At 36.6% G+C, this 20,243-nt stretch overlaps 1 protein-coding gene across 4 annotated transcripts in view; it reads left to right on the top strand.

The window, feature by feature from the left end:
• The window catches only part of IFT81 (intraflagellar transport 81), a 65,484-nt gene extending 63,539 nt beyond the window's left edge, over positions 1 to 1,945 (top strand). For 3 of the 4 annotated variants that reach the window (XM_079149534.1, XM_079149536.1, XM_079149535.1), the window contains exon 19: positions 1,192 to 1,944. In XM_079149534.1, coding sequence (XP_079005660.1) covers positions 1,192 to 1,374 — 183 coding nt within the window. In that variant the 3' untranslated portion in view covers positions 1,375 to 1,944. Of the gene's footprint in view, positions 1 to 1,191 lie in introns of all 4 variants that reach the window. The other variant, XM_079149537.1, reaches the window with a different exon arrangement.
• The last annotated feature ends 18,298 nt before the right edge of the window (positions 1,946 to 20,243 follow it).

The following is a 20,243-nucleotide window of genomic DNA, read 5'->3' as shown; positions in this document are numbered from 1 at the left end:
ATAAACTTAGGTAGATGTATTCATATGCTAGGTATGGCATAAAAATTTTGCTGGTTATATTTTAAATTTATACTTTGTTTTCCCTTGCTCTTTAGCTGGGGTGGGTAGTATGTAAGAAGTAACTTGAATCTTGTCCAGCTTAGTTTATCCTCTCATCTGGTCAAGTACCTGCCACCACCACTCTCATTTGTCCTTAGATCAGCTAATAGATCTACCCTGTACTAAAAGAGGAAAAGATGAGGCTGTTCCTGTGTAACCTGCTTCCATGTCTTCGTATGTTTTTCTCTCCCTCTTGGTGATTTTCCTCATACTCCACGTCAGTGTAGATATTTCTGTCACACGGTTTCCTTTTATGTACACTGTTGTCTTCTCTCCATTCCCCTCTTCTCTTCTCTCTTTTGAGTTTGTGTTGTCCCTCCTTTCAGTCAGCCTTCCTCAATCTCCCATAATGTAGAAGTAAATTATATTTTTGTAATTAAATCAAAAAAATTTTTTTACTTCTGTTTGTAGTTTTAAAATCAACAAGTAAAACAGTTTTGGCAGGTGGAACCATCTAGGTTGTTAGTAACAAAAACAATTCTGAGAAGGATTTTGGCCTACTGAGTGCTATTTTTTTTTTAATAATCCCTGTCTTCTCCCTAAGGAAGATATGAATATAATTGATTAATTTGAACATACAGAGAGTACATACTGTTTCAGGATAGGATGCATCATCTAGTAACAACAACATATGTAACACTTCGTAGCTTAGCAAGTATTTCCATGTCTATTGTCATGTGAAAAATATTATAAGGCAGATAATTTTATTGTCCCCATTATTATTCTTAATTGACAATTGAGAAAACAGGTCTGAAGAACTTTCTTCTTCTAGTGACAAAGCTAAAGTTAAAACTCATCTTCTGACTTCCAAAATCTGCATTCTATACCATGACACTATTCTGTTTTCCTAGTTCTCTTTATTTTCCCCCTCCCTTCCTTTTATATTGTTCTGTTTAACTTAAGATTGTTCTACATCTACCTTAAACTTAATTAGCTTTGTTAATCTCAGTTCTGACATGTTATAGGAGAACCTTGTTTTTTAACTATTTTTCATCAAGTGTACAAAGCATTCCATATCCCTCTGACTTATAACACTAGAAGTAAATCCCTATAACTGAGACTTAATTATTCTTGATTTTTCTTAAATGATAGAAACTCCGGGAAAAACAAAAAGCTGTACGAGAAAGTCATGGTCCCAACATGAAACAAGCAAAAATGTGGCGTGATTTTGAACAATTGATGGAATGTAAAAAACAGTGCTTTCTGAAACAACAAAGCCTCGCTTCCATTGGTCAGGTAATTCAGGAGGGAGGAGAGGACCGGCTGATCCTCTGAATTTGTGTGCCATTGCCTGGGTTTTTAGTTGTTACCAGTTCTAAGTATAATCCCATAATGTATTTCTTTCCTTGAAAGTGATTTGTACAATAGTTTGCTTTCTGATAGCCATTCTTTATTACATTTTCTTGGGAAATAAAATTAGGGTAGATTTAGGTTTCAAAGTTTTTTTGTTTTGTTTTGTTTTTTTAATATGAAAAGAGGCTTCTATTGTTTTGCTTAGTTTAGACATCCATGGTGTCTTCTGAGTTTTATGAGACAGGAGACTAAGTTAAGTATCTGTAAATGTAAACATATGTCCATTAAGAAACATGTAGTTTTAAAAAACTGTAATAACCCAATGGCTTAATGTTTTTCTTAATCTTTTTTTTAACTTTAGAGGAATCTTTTAGGAACTAATATCTCTTGTTTTGAAGAAACATTTATCTGAAGTTCAGCAATTCCTACAGTTTCACTTCACTTTCTTTTTCTTCTATAAAATGCAAGAAAATTTATTTTGACTAATGTATTTGTTCTATTCATGTAATTTAAAAGCAAATAAAACTTGTCACATATCTTGCTTATTTATTTCAAAGTTAATATAGTTGGGGCTGGGGTTGTGGCTTGGGGGTAGAGTACCTAGCACATGTGACGCACTATGCTTGATCCTCAGCACCACATAAAAATAAATAAAATAAGGGTATTGTGTCCATCTACAACTAAAAATATTTTTTAAAAAATCATAGGCTGGGGTGGTAGTTCAGTGGTAGAATGCTTGCCTAGCATGTGTAAAGCACTGGTTTCAATTCTCAGCACCACATATAAATAAATGAATAAAATAAAGGTCTATCAACATCTAAAAAAATAGATATTCTTAAAAAAATTATAGGACTGGGTTGTGGCTCAGTAATAGAGTGCTCACCTAGCATGTGTGGGTTTGATCCTCCACCACATTAAAAAAAAAAAAGGTATTTAAAACAATTTTTTTAAATTTATAGTTGACTTGTGTCAAAATTATTTTTAATTAAGTATTTACATTCTAATAATCTAAAGGATTTCCACAAAAATTTATTTATAAATTTAATGATATCATAATCTGATAGTTTGGGGATTGTTATTTTACAAATAAAAGTTGTCATAAATGTAGTTGTCATTATATGCTAAAAAGCATAAGATTCCTCGTGAAATTCAAGAAATCAGAATGCCTCCAGCCTCTGCTTCATTTGGACAGGGTGCTTGATTTCTTAAAGAAGGGTACTAAATTCATATACTATGCTTGACTTCATTTTTGGGTTCAGTATATTTTTCAAAATATCTTGCCTTTAGATTTGAGAACTCAGATTTTGTATTGTTAGCATTTCCATCTTAGACCACTTCTTTTCAGCTATCCTAAAAAAAAAATAAATATATACTTATGTATGTGTGTGTGTGTGTGTGTGTGTGTGTGTGTGTCGTTTCTACCCTGTGTAAAATACACAAGCTTTGATCTCTTTGTTCCAAGTGTGATCTACTTTTAATATTTGTTCAAAAGCTTCTTAATTGGTAAGCAGAACCTTCCTAATTCTACGAGTTATTGTAAGAAGGGATAGAATTCGTCAGACCAAAAAGAACTGGACTTAGCAGGAAAATATAGAAAGAAACTTTTTAAAAAAATTTTAAGGAAAAAAAAAAAAAAGGAGCCTGTTAGTGTTAGTGCGTGTCAGTGATTTGAATCTTGTTCTCCATGCATTTATCTTGTTTGGACCAGTGTCGGATATACCAGCATTCTCCTTTGTGCCCTTAGTAGATCAACCACAAGTGAAAACTAAAAGAAAGTCTGTGTTTTAGTGTGTGGAGTCAAGCCCTTCTTAGTTCAATCATCATTTCTGGACTTTCACATAGTATTTGTACAATATTGGCTACAGGCTTGTTATTTTAAAGCCAGTAGAAAATGATGCTTCAATAATCAGAATGTTAATTCCTTTGCAATATTTAAAAGACTAGGTGCCTATTACAGAAACTGTGTTTCATTTTATTCCCCAAAGGAAAGAGTCAACTCAAAAGATTATTAAACCCAGTGATTAATAGTTTGTTTTTGTTTTTTAGTTTTTTGGGTTTTGGTTTTTTTTTTTTTTTTCTTGAACCCTCCTCTGTCTTTGGTGATCCTGTCAAGTTTTAACGACAGGTACTCCAAGGAATGCTTACAATTCTACTGATTGGATTATTCCTTGCCATCTTTGTTCTACACAGAAAGAGTATGTGGATTAAACATGAAGGCAGCTCCAAAATTATTCTATTAACTGAAGCAGAATATCGTTATTACTTCAAGGAAAGCAAATTGAAAAGAAAACTCTAAAAGTACAAAGTTATTTATAGTTTTTATGTAACATTGGACATTTAGTAATGCAGCTTAATAGGTTTCATGCAGTGACTTTCCACTCTTTTGTAATTTGATTGGAACATTAAAGAGCTTTGACTAACTTTGACAGGTTTTTGACAGCTGGCACTTACAGAAGAAGAGCTTATTACATTTTTCCTTCAGGATTAATACTCTAGCTGCTAATTGATGAGAGCACTTAATCATTTTAGAAAATAATTTATCTTTCACATGATGACCCAAATAAAGGAAAAAAATGTAGCCTGAGAAATCTGCCTCTGTGATCACAGATTTCCTCCTCTTAGGGCTTGATGCTGCCAGCTGTTGCCTAGGACTGACTGTCAACTGTGACTCAAAAGGCCATTGCTTCTCTTGCTTTCTGTTGGTTCAGTAAACAGTCCAACTTTAGCCCTTAGGAAGAATCATATAGTAGGAAGTATTTTCTGTTATAAATTATTAACAGTGGATTCAAGGTGATGTATTTTCCAGGTCCAGAGAGTGTACCAGAGGATTTTAGAACACTGTACAAAGGCACATGAAAATCAAATCAGCAATTGCAGAACAGCTGCCTTTTTCTTTAACAATTCTATAATTTTGCTTTAATTCAATAGGCAACAATATTAGAATAAGTCACTTAGTTAAACTGTCAAATAAATGCAAATGGCCAGGCATGGTGGTATATGCTGTAATCCTAGGGACTCAGGAGGCTGAGGCAGAAGGATGGCAAGTTTGAAGCCAGCCTCAGCAACTTAGTGAGACTGTTTCAAAACAAAAAGTAAAGGACTGGGTATGTAGCTCGATGGTAAAGTGCCCCTGGGTTCAATCTCCAGTACCATAAATAAATAAACACAAATATATTATTCTGTCTGATTAGCATATAGACACGTATACATTTGTATACATTTTTTGAAATATTTTAGTCTGTGCATTTTTCAAGTATATTTAACTTTTTAAACTAAGACACACACAGCTCTTTTTGAATTTAAGTAAAATAAGAGACTGGATATGTGTTCAAACTGAAAACATAGAAATTAGCAGAATCCTGCAGAACTGAACATAAAAAATGGATAAGTGGATAACTTACCAAAACTGCCTTTACAAAGGCAAAGTTTATACTGAGCAGTGACTTTGTATGGAGGTGTATGTCTTCTGTAGACATCTGCGCAGGGTTAGTAACTGATGAATGTGAATAAAAGACTTGTTTCTGCAGAGGGTTCCTGGCGCTTACGTCATTCCTCTCGCTTGGCCTGTACTTGGCCCTAGGGAGTGGGTAAGATGGCCACCTGATGATTAAGTGTCCGTAATCTTGACTGTATCAGCAACCTCTCCATTGTTGTAGGGGTGAGATCTAGATTGTATATACAACTCCTTTTTTAGACAATCCATGGCAGCCAGAAGAAGAAGAAAGTTGCTTTATTAAATATATAATTGTGGGCTGGGGTCATAGCTCAGTGGTAGAGTATTTGCCTGGCATGTGTGAGTCACTGGGTTTGAGTCTCAGCACCACATATAAATAAATAAAATAAAGGTCCTTCAGCAACTAAAAATATGTAAAAGAAAAAAAAAATATATATATATATATGTAACTTTTTCTCCACTCAGACTGGCTTAGCGCCTCCTTCCCTTCCTTTCCTTTTAATGCGAGCAATTGGAGCTGTTTGGTGTGTGGCACCTGAGCATGAGGGAGTGTTTTGTCTGGGGAGGTTGGAGAGGGATTATTAAAAGTTATCTGTGTGTTTTTGATCTTTGACTATCTTAAGACAGTCTTAAAAAGAGAAAAGTTGACTCTAATTATGGTTTAGTCCTACCCCATTTTTGCAAAAGAAGTCAAAATAAGGATCCAAGGAAGCATTTTTTAGAGGCTTGGACAACCACATACTTTGTGCTCCCATGCTCCCTCTTTTGGCAAACTGGAAGTACTTTCTTGGCAAACTGGTAATTTCATAATTTCCTTCTAGAATTGCTAAGAGGCTTGAGTCACCACACTTGGGTTTACTGCTATGGAAATTCACTATTGAGAACAAAGGAAGAAATTAAAGATTTTTGTTTTTCAGTGAAAGTCTTGAGTTTCCACCTCAGTTCGGGGCCTAACAGTGGGTTCCCAGCAAGGCTGCTGCTTAATGCTGCACATTATAACCTGGTAAATGGTGTAGAATTTTGGAGTTTCAAAGGATCCTCAGAATGATTCATGTAATTGTTTATTAGATGGGGACCTTTGAGAGATCTCTCTCACCTCTCTCCAGCAAAAAAAATGGGTTCTGTAGTGCTTGTGGCAAATTGCTTTCTAGCCTCAGAGTAACCGCAATGCAGCTCATTCCTCAGGAGGGAGCCTGTTCCATTGTTAAAGAGCACACAGCCTGAAGAGTGCTTGGTCTGAAAGTGAAGCACACTTACAGAGGAAGGACTTTGTTAAAGCTTCAATATGTAAAGCAGGATTTAACAGATTTTGTTCCCTGAGACTCTGTAATCATGATGAATGATGATAAATAAGAAAACATTGACTTGTTATTAAGCAATCCGTGTCTACAGGCACTATGCTAAGTGTTCTGTGTGCATGACCCAATGTAAGTCTCACAACCTATGAGGTAGATACAATTACTTGCATTGTATAGACGAGGAAACTGAAGCACAGTCTTCCATAGTATTGCACAGTTACTAACTGTGGCAGAGCCAGGGTCCAAAATTTGTGCTTTGAACTGCTACAGTATATTACATTATGACCCATGAGTACACTGGATGGATATATGCAAACAGGTTGATGTCCACTTGTGATCTATAATACAGCATGAAATTATTTTAGTGCTTATTATAAGCTTATGTGTTTGCTAGGCTGGGGTTTTGGCTCAGTGGTAGAGCGTTTGCCTAGCACATTTGTGGCACTGGGTTCAATCCTTAACACCACATAAAAATAAATAAATAAGATAAAGGTATTGTGTCCACCTACAACTAAAAAAATAAAAACTAAAAAGTGTGTTTGCTTACTATAGCTAAAGAACAAACTTTACTATAAGATTAAGAGAAATTACATTCCATTTATGTATGATCTATCAAAATATATAAATGCATTTTACTGTCATGTACAACTAATTAGAACAAATTTTAAAAATTTAAAACTTTAAAAAAACAATAAATATTTGTTGAATGAATACATGAGTAAACAAGTGAACACACAAAAAAAGTAAGCACTGTCAACCAGTTAAGAAAGTTATACTGAAAATGAATGACAAGTAAATGCATAAAATAAGAGTAATAGTTTTAGATCAAGGATTTAGGCATTAGACTAGAGACCCTGTGCCTAACAGAAGAAAAAGTGTGCCCAAATCTACCTCATGTCTGCTTAGGAACCAACTTCCTTAACAAGACTTCTAAAGTAGTCTTTAAATTACTTTTAGTGAAATCAAGAATCCACAAATGGGCCAGGCGCAGCAGCACAGGTCTGTAATCCCAGCAGCTCAGGAGGCTGAGACAAGAGGATCATAGCCAGCCTTAGCAACAATGAGGCACTAAGCAACCCTGTCTCTAAGTAAAATACAAAATATGGCTGGGGATGTGGCTCAGTGACCAAGTACCCCTGAGTTCAATCCCTGGTACCATAAAAAATAAATAAATAAAAATTTTAAAAAATTTAAAAATCAACAAATGGGATGGACTCAAACTAAAAAGCTTCTTCACAGCAAAGGAAACAATTAAGAATGTGAAGCAAGACCCCTACAGAATGGGAGAAAATTTTTGCCACCTGCACCTCAGATACAGCATTAATCTCTAGGATATATAAAGAACTTAAAAAACTTAATACCAAAAAACAAATTAATAAATGGGCAAAGGAACTGAACAGGCACTTCACAGAAGAACTAAGATTGGTCAACAAATATATGAAAAAAAGGTTCTGCATCTCTAGCAGTTAGAAAAATGCAAATTAAAACTACGGTGAGATTTTTATCTCATTCCAGTTCGAATGGCAATTATCAAGAATACAAGTAACAATAAATGTTGGCAAGGATATGGGGAAAAATGTACACTCATACATTGCTGGTGGGACTGCAAATTGGTGCATCCACTCTGGAAACAGTATGGGGATTCCTCAGAAAACTTGGAATGGAACCACCATTTGACCCGATTATCTCACTCCTTGGTTTATACCCAAAGGATTTAAAATCAGCATACTACAGTGATGGAGCCACATCAATGTTCATAGCAGCTCAATTCATAGTAGCTAAACTATGGAACCAACCTAGATGCCCTTTGACAGATGAATGGATAAAGAAAATGTAGTATATATACACGATGGAATATTAGTCAGCCTTGAAGAAGAATGAAGTTATGGCATTTGCCAGCAAATGATTGGAACTGGAGAATCTCATGCTCAGTGAAATACACAAATCCCAAAAAACCAAAGGCCAAATGTTCTCTCTGATAAGCGGATGCTAACTCACAATAAGGGGGTGGTTGGGAAGAACAGAAGTACTTTAGATTAGACAAAGGGGAATGAAAGGAAGGGAGGGAAATGGGAATAGGAAAGATAGAATGAATCGGACATTACTATTCTATGTGCATATATGATTACACGATCAATGTAATTCTACATCATCTACAACCATAAGAATGAGAAGTCACATGCCATATATGTATAATATGTCAGAATGCATTCTACTTTCATGTATAATAAGAACAAATTTAAAAAAAAACTATGAAAGTATTAAAATCATGCCTTCTCTGTACATTTATGTTGAATCTAGTTTTTCACCTTATGAACAAATGCTGCAGTGAAACTTGAAGATTGGAATATAGTAAGAGGGGGAGGAGCACTCACGTGCTAACCCCTTGCTCCTTATAGTTGTCCCCCTTATCCACAGTTTCTCTTTCTGAGGTTTCGGTTACCTTCAGCCAACTGTGGTCTGAAAATAATAAATGGGAAATTCCAACGAGAATTTCTGAGTTTCAGATAACTTTAAATATAGTCTATTTCTATAATTGTTCTATTTTATTATTAGTTACTGTTGTTAATATTTTGTTATGCTAAAATGTGTAAGTTAAACTTTCTCATGAGGATGTATGTATAGAAAAAACAATGTACTGAATATAGGGTTCAGTACTATCCTTGGTTTCAGGACCCCAGTAGGGATCAAGATCCCTCAGTGGATAAGGGGTTAGTATTCTGATTTAATGTGCTGAACCCTCAGCTAGACTTTATGAAAAGGTACAGTGGAAATATAAGATATGGCCCCTAGTGCTGAGGTTGTGACTCAGTGGCAGAGCACTTGCCTCACATGTGTGAGGCACTGGGTTCAAGTCTCAGCACTGCATATAAAATAAATAAATAAATAAATAAAGGTCCATCAATAACTAAAAAATATTTTTTAAAATAGAAGAGAATGCATTAAAAAAATAAAATGGCCCTTATCATTAACTGGACTTACAATACATTAAACAACAGTAAACATATCAAATGTAATAACCAAGTGCTAAATATTGTGGTGTCGCAGGTCAATCAAAACACGGATCTAAGCTGGCACAATGGGCGTGCCTGTAGTCCCAGCACTTGGAAGGATGAAAGGGGAGGACCTCTTGAGCCTGAGAGTTAAGACTGGCCTGGGCAACGCAGTGGGACCCCTTCGTCAAAATACAGCGATCTAGGGAAGACCAGAGGTCAAGGAGCAATGAAGGAGCTTCATCAACGAGATTTAATCTGGTCCTGGAAGGATGGGCAGGGCATGGGCAGTGAATGGGGGCACAGGAGTAAAAGCAAGTGTCACTGACCACCTCTCCCATCTCCAGCTGTGTTTGAAATCTGCCAAACAGGAAAGGAATGACTGCCACTTTGAAGGAGCAGGAAATCTAGTTATCAAGGTGAGGAATGTAACCAACTTTAAAGCAGTCAACAATGCTGGATTATCCTGCAAGCAAAAGATGCATCCCAGATTTCTGGAAGTATTTGCTATCTCAGAGGCCAAAGACATTTTTATTAGAAAAAGCAGAACTCTGTTAGACTTCCTTATACTCAATTTATGGCCTAGTTTTTGTTGCATGATAATAGTATAGAGGGAAACAGTAATATTTTTGGAGTTTTGGGTCTCTGAAGTCTCAATTCAGAATTCAAAAAGGAAGAAAGCACATTAGGCCAGAGCATCCAAGCAGGCTGGAGGAAGAGGTATACAAGTTAAAATGCTTCTGTAGGTATGCACAGAATTGGGCCAGAGAGGCAGCAAGGACTCCTCGAGAACAGGAAACCCTAAGAAAAATGCCCTGGAGCCTGAGACAGACACGCTGGGAGGAATATGGACAAGATGCTGAAAAGGGAGTTGGGAACCAGTGAGCCCAAGGTTTTGAGTTGATGCAATTGTGAATCCTGCATTGTGTGTTGGTATGTAAGGATCTGTCCTCCTCACTGTCCCTGTCTCCATGTGGGCCACTGGTGAGATGGTAGCCACACTACATTTAGAAAATGACAAACAGTCATCTCCATGGATGACTACGGTCATGAACTTAATTTGGGTTATTTTTTGTGACAGAGTACAGTATACGCAGTAAGCCAGTTTGTGTTTTATTGTATTTCAAGGGTTATTTCTTACACCAATTCAAAAATTCCTCATTTTAACCTCTGACTTAGTTTCTTTTTTAAATAACTTTATCTTTTTAAATTTTTTATGTGGTGCTGAGGATCGAACCCAGTGCCTCAGACATACTAGGCAAGTGCTCTACCACAACCCCAGCCCTCTGACTGAGTTTCTGACTCAATACCATCATCTGTACCATCACTTTTTTGTTACATGTAATATTTTTTACATTTGTGGATAAGATTTGATAATTCCAAAGAATTTAGCTGAGGAGCAGAATATTTAAAAGTGATATTTCTGTTGGGAGACATTTGTAAATTTATATGATTTCCTATATTATAAAAAATGTGAGGAAAAGAATTCAAAGCTGGTGTTTCACTGTGCTTGATTTCTTTTTCTTCAGAGTGGGAAAAGAGCTTTTACCGTGGTAATTGCCGAGTTGCCAAGGAGAGCCTCAGTCCTCAGAGAGACCCACTTGCCATTGACTTGGCCATGTCAAACAAATGTTCAGCTTTTATTCTGACACTTCTTGAAGAATTTGATTGAAACTATATATGTCCAGATAACACTCAGCAAAGTGCCCTTCTTGCATTTGTTTCAAGATATATTTGGAAACAAGAGAGATGACCTTGGACTCAGCTGCTTTTCCAATTTAGGACTTCTCTCTGGGTCTACTGAATAATATTCCCCAACATTGAAAATTCAACAAATGGAGAAACATTTCGGTTACCCCGTGCCATAAGTTCTGTGATAGAGGACTTTCCCCCCCAGCAATATGTTCTGCCTCTAAAAGAAATGATATATTTAGCCCACAAACTAGTTCTATATTAGCTTTCTAACCATCTACTTCAGAATACATTTAGGAACACATTTGCTTTTCATCAGAGTGCCTTTTTGTAATCTAAATTGAGCTGTCCTTGCTTTTTAAAATATTTTATCTTCTAAAAAATAGAAAGAGCCAACAGTTAACCCTTTGCCTTTGCATTCTGACATTCAAAATTTGGTTTGAAGCCAGGGTTCTTTGTAGCTTGACGTAGGATCTAAAAGAGGACTTTGGAGGCCCTGGCATCCCCCTTCGAAGGTTTTTGCCACCTGTCCAGATGACAATAGAAGTCCTGTTGAGTCCAACCTCAAGCTTGAATGCCAGAGTTAGCTTCCAGTTGTATCTACATTTAGCCCATGGATGACTTTAACTGTCATTTAAGTGACATCCTTTCAGTTACCATTTTGCATATTATGGAGGTTTAAGCAGTTCCATTTTTAATTTGTTGTCACCATCCTAGAACAAGACTTAGGTAACCTTTTGGATAAAGCAAACTCATTTTTAAGCAAGTAAATAAGAGTTATAGTCTGATCATTGTTGTGTGTGTGTGTGTGTGTGTGTGTATTTTCCCATTTTTATGTGGTATCCTGTGATGTTACAGCAATCAGCATTTATAGAAATGATTATGTTGTCAGCAACATCGTCTTCAGCATGTACAATGCATTAATTCCTAATAAAGTGCTGTTACACACATGCATATACCTACCACACATGGGAATAAATAAATATAACAAATTATAATACTTTAAAGAATAGATTGTTTTTAAGAATTCATTGTTGATTTATTTGGAATCAAGTATTACATCACTTGGTATCCACAGTATGAATGATCTTGAACAAAATAATCAAGAGATTTTAAAATTAGTACCACCTAAGATACTTTTAAAGATGACCTGTCCTGCCCAGCGTGGTGGCAATACATATAACCCCAGTGGCTCAGGAGGCTGAGGCAGAAGGATTGAATATTCAAAGCCAGCCTCAGCAACCCTAAGCAACTCAGAGAGACCCTGTCTCTTAAAATACAAAAAGGGGCTGGAGGTGTGGCTCAGTGGTTAAGTGCCCCTGGGTTCAATTCCTGATACCAAAAAAAGATGAACTGTCCCATCAGATAACAGACTGATCTTAAAGTTTTAATTATTGTTAAGTTATGGAAAAGTGTTACTTTGCAGTTTCCTACCTCAAAAACTGGTGGCTTGTACTTTTAACTGACATTTAGCCCTGTATAAAAACAGGTTTTGCATGGGCATGGCTGTTCTGTGTACATTTCCACTATTTTGTTGATGTTGAACTATAGCAATTGCTAAAGTGACCACACTGCCCTAATTAAGTAAATAAGAGCTCACAGTGCCCAAGCTGATTGATTTTACAGGATAAGCAGTAAAGTTTGCTTTTCCTGGTGCAAGAGATTCCTCCAACTGCGTAACTGTTGAACTGTGATTGTAAAGATATGGAAAAGAAAGCCAGGCCCAGTGGCACATGCCTGTAATTGCAGCAGCTCGAGAGGCTGAGATAGGAGGATTGAGAGTTCAAAGCCAGCCTCAGCAATTTATTGAGACCCTGAGCAACTCAGTGTGACCCTGTCTCTAAATAAAATTTAAGAAGTGACTCAGTGATTTAGTGCCCCAAGATTCATTCCCCAGAACCAAAATAAATGAACAAATAATAAAGATATGGAAGAGAAAGTAAGATGATGTTTTATAAAATGTTCCTAAGATCTGTAGTGCTTAAGGCAATTTTTCATGAGGAAAAAGCCTCATATGAAAAATTAATTTTAAGTAAGAGAAAAAATTTTAATGCAAGTTTTGCCAAATATTTTCAGAAAACACTGTTTTTGAATGTACATTTTCTTATCCCAAAAACATATACAGGGCAGAGGATGCAGATCAGTATGGAGCACATGTGTTGCAGGTGCCAGGCCCTGGGTCAGATCCTTGGCCCTGTAAAAAAATAAACGAGGGCTGGGATTGTAGCTTGATGGTAGAGCACTTGCCTAGCACCTGTAAGGCACCAGGATCTATCCTCAGCACCACATAAAAATAAATAAATAAAATAAAGGTATTGTGTCCATCTACAACTAAAAAATAAAAAAAGAATAAATACATAAATGTAAACAAAAACATATACAAAACTTTGAGCCAAAGAGTCAGGCATAGTTTGTGCCTATTAAGGTTTAAAAAAAAATTGTAGTTGTAGGTGAACAGCATGCCTTTATTTTATTTGTTTATTTTTACGTGGTGCTGAGAATTGAACCCAGTGCCTCCCATGTGCCAGCCAAGTGCTTGCTGCGGAGCCACAACCCCAGCCCCTCTTAAGTTTGTCAGTATGTTTCAGGGGCCCTTTTCTCTGTCCAGCTCTTCTTCCATTTTCACAGACTCTTGATCAAATCAGTGTTATCAGGGAGTATTCAGTGCTTAAGAACAGTTCTCTTTGTCAGCCTTCCTAAGACAGGAGCAGTTTCGAGCAACTATAGAATAACATGGTTCTCTGAACTCTTTTTATCTGTATCTTCATATCCTACTGTCTGCAGATTTCTGTAGAATCTAGGTTCTCCAAATATTTGCAGTCCCTTCAAATCAAGGGTTTCTTTTCCTTTTTTTTATCATGCCCATACAGCTTACCTTGATCTTTTTGTTACAAATCCAGATGTGTTTATTTAAGGAAACAGATCTAACATGCTCATTTAAATCTTTTTTTTCTGACCTTATTTTTTTTTGGTGGGGGGGTAACCAGGGATTGAACCCAGGGGCACTCAACCACTGAGCCACATCCCCAGCCCTATTTTGTATTTTATTTAGAGACAGGGTCTCACTTAGTTGCTTAGCACTTCGCTGTTGCTGAGGTTGGCTTTGAACTCAATCCTCCTGCCTCAGCCTCCCGAGCTACTGGGATTATAGGTGTGGGCCACCCACATCCGGCTTGTCTTATTATTTTTAATAAATGATGAAAATGTACTTTTTTTTAGTATGCATTTTTTAAAATGATATTATGGGACTCCTATGTAGCTCAGTAGTGGAGCATGTGCCTAGCATGCATGAGGCCCTTGGTTTGATCTGCAGCACCAAAAGAGAGAGAGAGAGAGAGCGACTATAATTCAGCTACTTAGAGTACTGCTTTGAACTCTTCTCCTCAAGGTGCTACATAAATATTCAATAAACTGAGCTCCCCTCTGCCAAGCTTTTGAGATCAGCTAGTGGAAAAAACATTAACATTCTTTCCTTGATACTGTCCTCCTGTCACAACCAGATCTCAAGCTGGATGAGATTTCCTAGGAACCACAGGTCTCTTGGTGGTAGAGATGAAGCACTGTGATCCCTAGTGGCATGGAAGATAGAGGAAGCCTGTACTTTAAAAAAAAAAAAAAAAAAAAGGGCGTGTTTACATAGAGGTTACCTTTACACACACCACACACACACACACATGCAAAACAGGAGATGAGATTAGTGAACGAAGACAAGAACACAAAGTGTGGTAAGCACCTAGGGAACCGTAACATGACGAGACGTGGGATCAGCCCTCCCTGCGTGGTGATCTGTTTCCTTGTCTGATTCTCCTGGACTGTAAGATGGAATGCAGGATTGGTTTCTATTCATAGTCATATTCTTGATGCTGACTTAGGCAGTTAGGCAACTTTGTTCAATAACGACTAGTTAACTGGAGAATTAAAAATGATGATAAAAGGATGTGACCTTGAATAAATCACTTGATTGCTCTGGACCTCAGTTTCTTTCTATGACCACTTCAAAGAATTATTGCGAGAATAAAGTCAGGCAATGTGGAAGATGGGGCACCCTCTCCAAGCAGATTGTCTCCTCAGTATTCTTACAGAGCTAAACCCCATTCCCATTCAGGCCCCTGTCAAGAAGATCTTACTATACACTAATTGCCTCTCATTTTCTTGCTTAACTAGATGGAGAATGAAGCAAATAAAAGGCAGGTTCATAATGAAAAATAATCAGCCCCAGTCTTTATAGTGTATCCTACATGGAAACACATTTCTGTCCTCTTACACAGAGGCAGTCAGTAATCTTATCACAAGATTTACTAGAGAACAATTTAAGGGATCCTTATTGTAGTGGTAAAATTTGATATTGGTAGTATACCTGTGGACTTTGACATCTTAGTCACTGACTCTTCCTCAGTGTCCAACAGTCTCATAGTAGAATACCCTCCCAGAAAAAGTTATAGAAAGTGGATGCTATCATGTCTTTAAGACACTTAGAAATGCATCTGTATGATTATTGTTTAAAAGTAGAAATAAGGGGCTGGGTTTGTGGCTTAGTGTTAGAGCACTTGCCTAGCATGTGTGAGGCACTGGGTTTGATTCTCAGCACCACATAAAAATAAATGAATAAAGTAAAGGTCTATCAACATCTAAAAACATATTTTAAAAAAGTAGAAATAATGAAGGAAATCATATGGCACATGTATGGAATAGTCAGTAGCTATACCCAGAGTGGACCTTTTATACATAATTGTAGTGAACATTTGTCCTTTTCAGTATATCTTAAATTGTCAGAGTCAGTTGGAAGAAATGGTTCAGAGTCAGTTGGAAGAGATGGTTATTCTTTAAAGCTAATGTATTAATTTCTTAAATCTATCCAGTGTTTTGTGTATTACTCAATAGATTGTTTTTTAAGTTTGTCAAAAGAGGAAGCTAGTGTATTGTAAAACACAAATAAGGATACCTTTGAAATATAAAGAGCATCACCTCATAGATCTTAGGTTACCTTATCTAGTTGCCCATGTCGAAAAATTCAAATTTACTTTAAATTTTAGTTTTTATAAAATCTTGAAATAGGGCTGGGGCTGTTGCTCAGTGGTAGAGGGCTTGCCTGACACATGTGAGGCACTGGGTTCGAACCTCAGCACCACATAAAAATAAATTAAAGATATCATGTCCATCTACAATTGAAAAAAGTTTTTAAACTACTTGAAATAAGTAGAAACATTTCTCATTCTTCCTTAATGTAATGCTATAAAAATGAAAGACTGGCATATAAACTTTCCTTTTTTCCATTTGTAACCAAAAGAATTACATAATCAGGCAGGAATCAGGAAGTAAAAATTATTGCAAAATTAAACTAAGAGGTCTATTTTCATTGCTCCATCAGGAATAAAAAATAAAGATAAACAGCCAGTAAGATTATCAAATTTGAAAATTCTTTCCATGTCAATTATATAGTAATAAAACTTCCATTTCATTAAGGCTGTTGATTCAATGTTGTCCTTTTAAATTTTAAAAAGTTTATAGCAAATACAGAATTTGCTGTCTGAACCATTTTTAACCATTTGTACATTGTACAGATCCTCAGAACTTTCTTATCTTGCAAAGTGAAATTCTATAACCATTAAACACCTCCCTATTTTCCTCTCCCCAGTTCGAGTCACACGCCTTTCTACCTTCTGCCTCTGTGATCTTGTCTACTGGAGGCACCTCAGATAAGTGGAATCATCCAGTATTTGTCTTTTTTGGGACTCAGTTCATCCATGTTGTAGCCTGTGATAGGATTTCCTTCCTTTATTAGGCTGAACTCTGTCCTTTTTAATATCATTTTTATGGTCCAGTCTATTCTACTCTTACACATTTTTACATTTGGTCCCCAGCACCAAAAAAAAAAAAAAAATTGTTGATAGCAGGGCTGGAGTTGTGCCTCTGTGGTAGAGAGCTTGCCTGGCACGTGTGAGGCCTGGGTTTGATCCTCAATGCCACATATAAATAAATTAACAAATAAAATAAAAGATTCATTGGCCACTAAAAAATGTTTTTTAAAAAGTTGTTTATAGATATTGTCTATTTTAATGTCCCAGATCATGATTAAATACAGAATGATGGAAAAGCAAACTAAAATATACATTTGGGGGCTGGAGTTGTGCTCAGTGGTAGAGCCCTTGTGGCCCTGGGTTCGATCCTCAGCACCACATATAAATAAATAAAAAATTTTTAAAAATCCATTGACAGGGCTGGGGAGATAGCTCAGCTGGTAGAGCATTTGCCTCGAAAGCACAAGACCCTGAGTTTGATCCCCAGTACCGCAAGAAAAAAAAAAAGATTAAAAAAAAAAAAATCCATTGACAACTAAAAAAAAAAAAAAAAAAAAAAAAAAAAAAAAAAAAAATATATATATATATATATATATATATATATATATATATACACAAATTTGGTTTTCCAAACTCTTGTCCAGAAATAGAGGTTTGTAAAGTGATTAACCAATATAGAATTTCCTCGGGGGAAAGAACAACTGTAATGCTGAATCAGGTATTAGGTCTGAAGGGCCTTTTTCCCTGTATTGTTAGTGCATTATAGATGGCATATGGTGGGATTTGTTATTACATATTCCTACATGCATACAATAGGCCAATATAATTTGGTCAGTATCATTCTCCAGTATTTCCTTTTTTCCACCTTCCATCCCCGCCCCCGCCCCAGTTTCTTAAAGGCCTTTTTTGTAAACCCTTTGTATTAAAGGTTTTCACTTGTTTTTCTAGAGATGTGTTTGACCAATGTAACTTTTTTGGAAGTTCCTTGTCATAGGTTATTTTTTCCTTCAAGCCTATGAGCTTTCTTGCTAACCTCTTCAGGTGGAGTTAGCTGTATTCCTTCCTATGTGTGCATATTCTGTCACAGCAACAGCCTCATGTTCCACAGTTCATTAAGAGACTGCAAATGCCAGCTTAATAGTAATTTTTAAAAAGGAGCAGAATTCATTTTCAGTCCTCCTACCTTGATTTTTTTAAACAACTTTATGAGACAATTCACATACCATACAATTCAACCATTTAAAGTGTAAACTTTGGTGGTTTTTAATATATCCAGTGTTACACAACCTTTACTACTTTCACTTTTAGACCATTTCTCCACCACCAAAAAGAAAGCCCGTGGTCACTCCCCACTTCTCCCATGTCCCCCCAGCCTTAGGCAACCACTAACGTACTTTCCGTCTCTATAGATCTGCCTATTCATGTAATGGAAATGCATGATATGTAACCTTTTGTGTCTGGCTTCTTTTGTGTATCATACCTTTTTCAAGCTCATGTTCAGTCCTTTTTCTTTATTAAATGTGGTTAAATAAGCTGGGCATGTTGGCATATGCCTGTAATTCCAGCTATTTGGAAGGTTCAAGCAAGAGGGGAGACTGGAGCAGGAGGATCTCCTGGGAAACTTAACAAGACCTGACTCAGAATAATTTTTTTTTTTTTTTTTTTGAGAAAGGGCCGGAGACATAGCTCAGTGGTAGAGCCCCACCCCCAGATTCAATCCCCAGTACCAGGGCATGGGGAGTGGTAAAATGCATATAACATCAAATTGCCCATCTTAACTGCTTTTAAATGTTCCATTTCAGTAGTGCAAAATAGTGTAAATATTGTTGGACATCCAAGCTCTGTAACTTTTCACCTTGCAAAACTGAAACTCTGTGGCCATGAATAGCAACTCCCCATTTCCTCCTCCTGCCTGCCTCTGAACCATCATTCTCCCTTCTACATGTATGAATTTTATCACTCAAGTACCCCACGTAAGTGGAATTGCGCAGTATGGTCTAGCTAGCTTGTTTCACTTAGAATCATGACCTCAAGAACCTTGACATGTCAGAAATTCCTTCCTACTTCATTCCTTCTCATGTCTGAATATTCCATGGTATGGCCATACTACATTTTGTTTATTTGTTCAACAGTTGACAGACGTTTGGGCTGTTTCCACTTTTTGACTACCTTGAACAATGCTGCTGTGAACATTCATGTACAAGCTTTTGTGTGGACATGTTTTCAGTTCTCTTGATTATTACCCTGGAGTGGAATCACTGAGTCATTTGGTAGCTCCACATTTTAACTTTTTCAAGAACTGTGAAACTTTCAAGGCCTTTTATATTCTCACAAGCAAAGTATGAAGGTTCCAATTTCTTCACATCATTATCCATCGCTTTGTTATAGCTAACCTACTAGGTGTGAAATAGTATCTCATATGGTTTTGACTTACATTTCCCTGAAAATTGCTGAATTTTCTGTGCCTCTTGGCCATTTACATATCTTCTTTAGAGAAATGTCTACTCAGATCCTTTGCCCATTATTTTAATTGAGTTCTTTGTATTTTTTTATCAAGTTGTTAGAGGTCTTTACATATTCTTATACAAGCTCCTTATCAAACATATGATTGATAAATATTTATCTTATTCATATTTTGCACCTGTCCCCACTCAGAGAGGGATTTTTCACATTTTTTTTTTCAGGGCCGAGGACTGAACTCAGGGCCTTGCACATGCAAAGCAAGCGCTCTGCCTCTGAGCTAAATTCCCAACCCTGATTTTTCACATTTTTATTGGTACATCATAGTTGTACATAACAGTGGGATTTGTTGTTACATATTTTGTACATGCTTACAAATATAGCAATATAATTTGTCCAATATCATTTCCCTTTTGCCTCACCTCCTCCCTCCCCCTGGTCCCTTTCCTCTACTGATCTCCCTTTGATTTTCATGAGATTCCATACACAAACCTTTCTTTCCTTTTCCCTCTTTAGCTTCCACATGAGAGAAAACATGTGACCCTTGACCTTCTGGGTTTCGCTTATTTCACTTAACATAGTGCCCTCAAGTTCCATCCATTTCCTGCAAATGGCATAATTTCATTCTTTGTGTGGCTGAATAAAGCTCCATTGTGTGTAAATACCACACTTTATTTATCCATTCATTCATTGATGGACACCTAGGCTCTTTCCATAGATTGGTTATTGTGAATTGTGCTGCTGTAAACATGGGTATGCATGTAGCACTGTAGTATGCTGACTTTAATTCTTTATTTCCCCTGTTCTTTGGGTCTCCTATTTCTCAATGGCATCCTTTGAAGCAAAAAGATTTTTAATTGTAGTGAGGTCCAAATCATCTCTTTTTTATTTTGTCATTTGTGCTTTAGTGTTACAACCTAAGGGCACGATGGTTTACTGTCTTTTCTCCTAAGAGTTTTGGTAGTTTCAGCTCTTAAATTTAGGACTGTGATCCGTTTTGAGTTCATTTTTGTGTGCGATATAAGAAAGAGATCCAGCTTCATTCTTTTGCTTGTGGAGACCCATTTGTCTTAGCACCGTTTGTTAAAAGACTATTCCTGACCCTGTTGAATTATCTTGATACACTTGTCAAAATTAATTCACCATAAGTGTGAGC

This window comes from Sciurus vulgaris, assembly GCF_902686455.1.
Source record: "Sciurus vulgaris genome assembly, chromosome: 8".
NCBI lineage: Eukaryota > Metazoa > Chordata > Mammalia > Rodentia > Sciuridae > Sciurus > Sciurus vulgaris.
The sequence above is the reverse complement of the archived record's forward strand: the minus strand, read 5'-3'. Positions and strand labels throughout refer to the sequence as shown.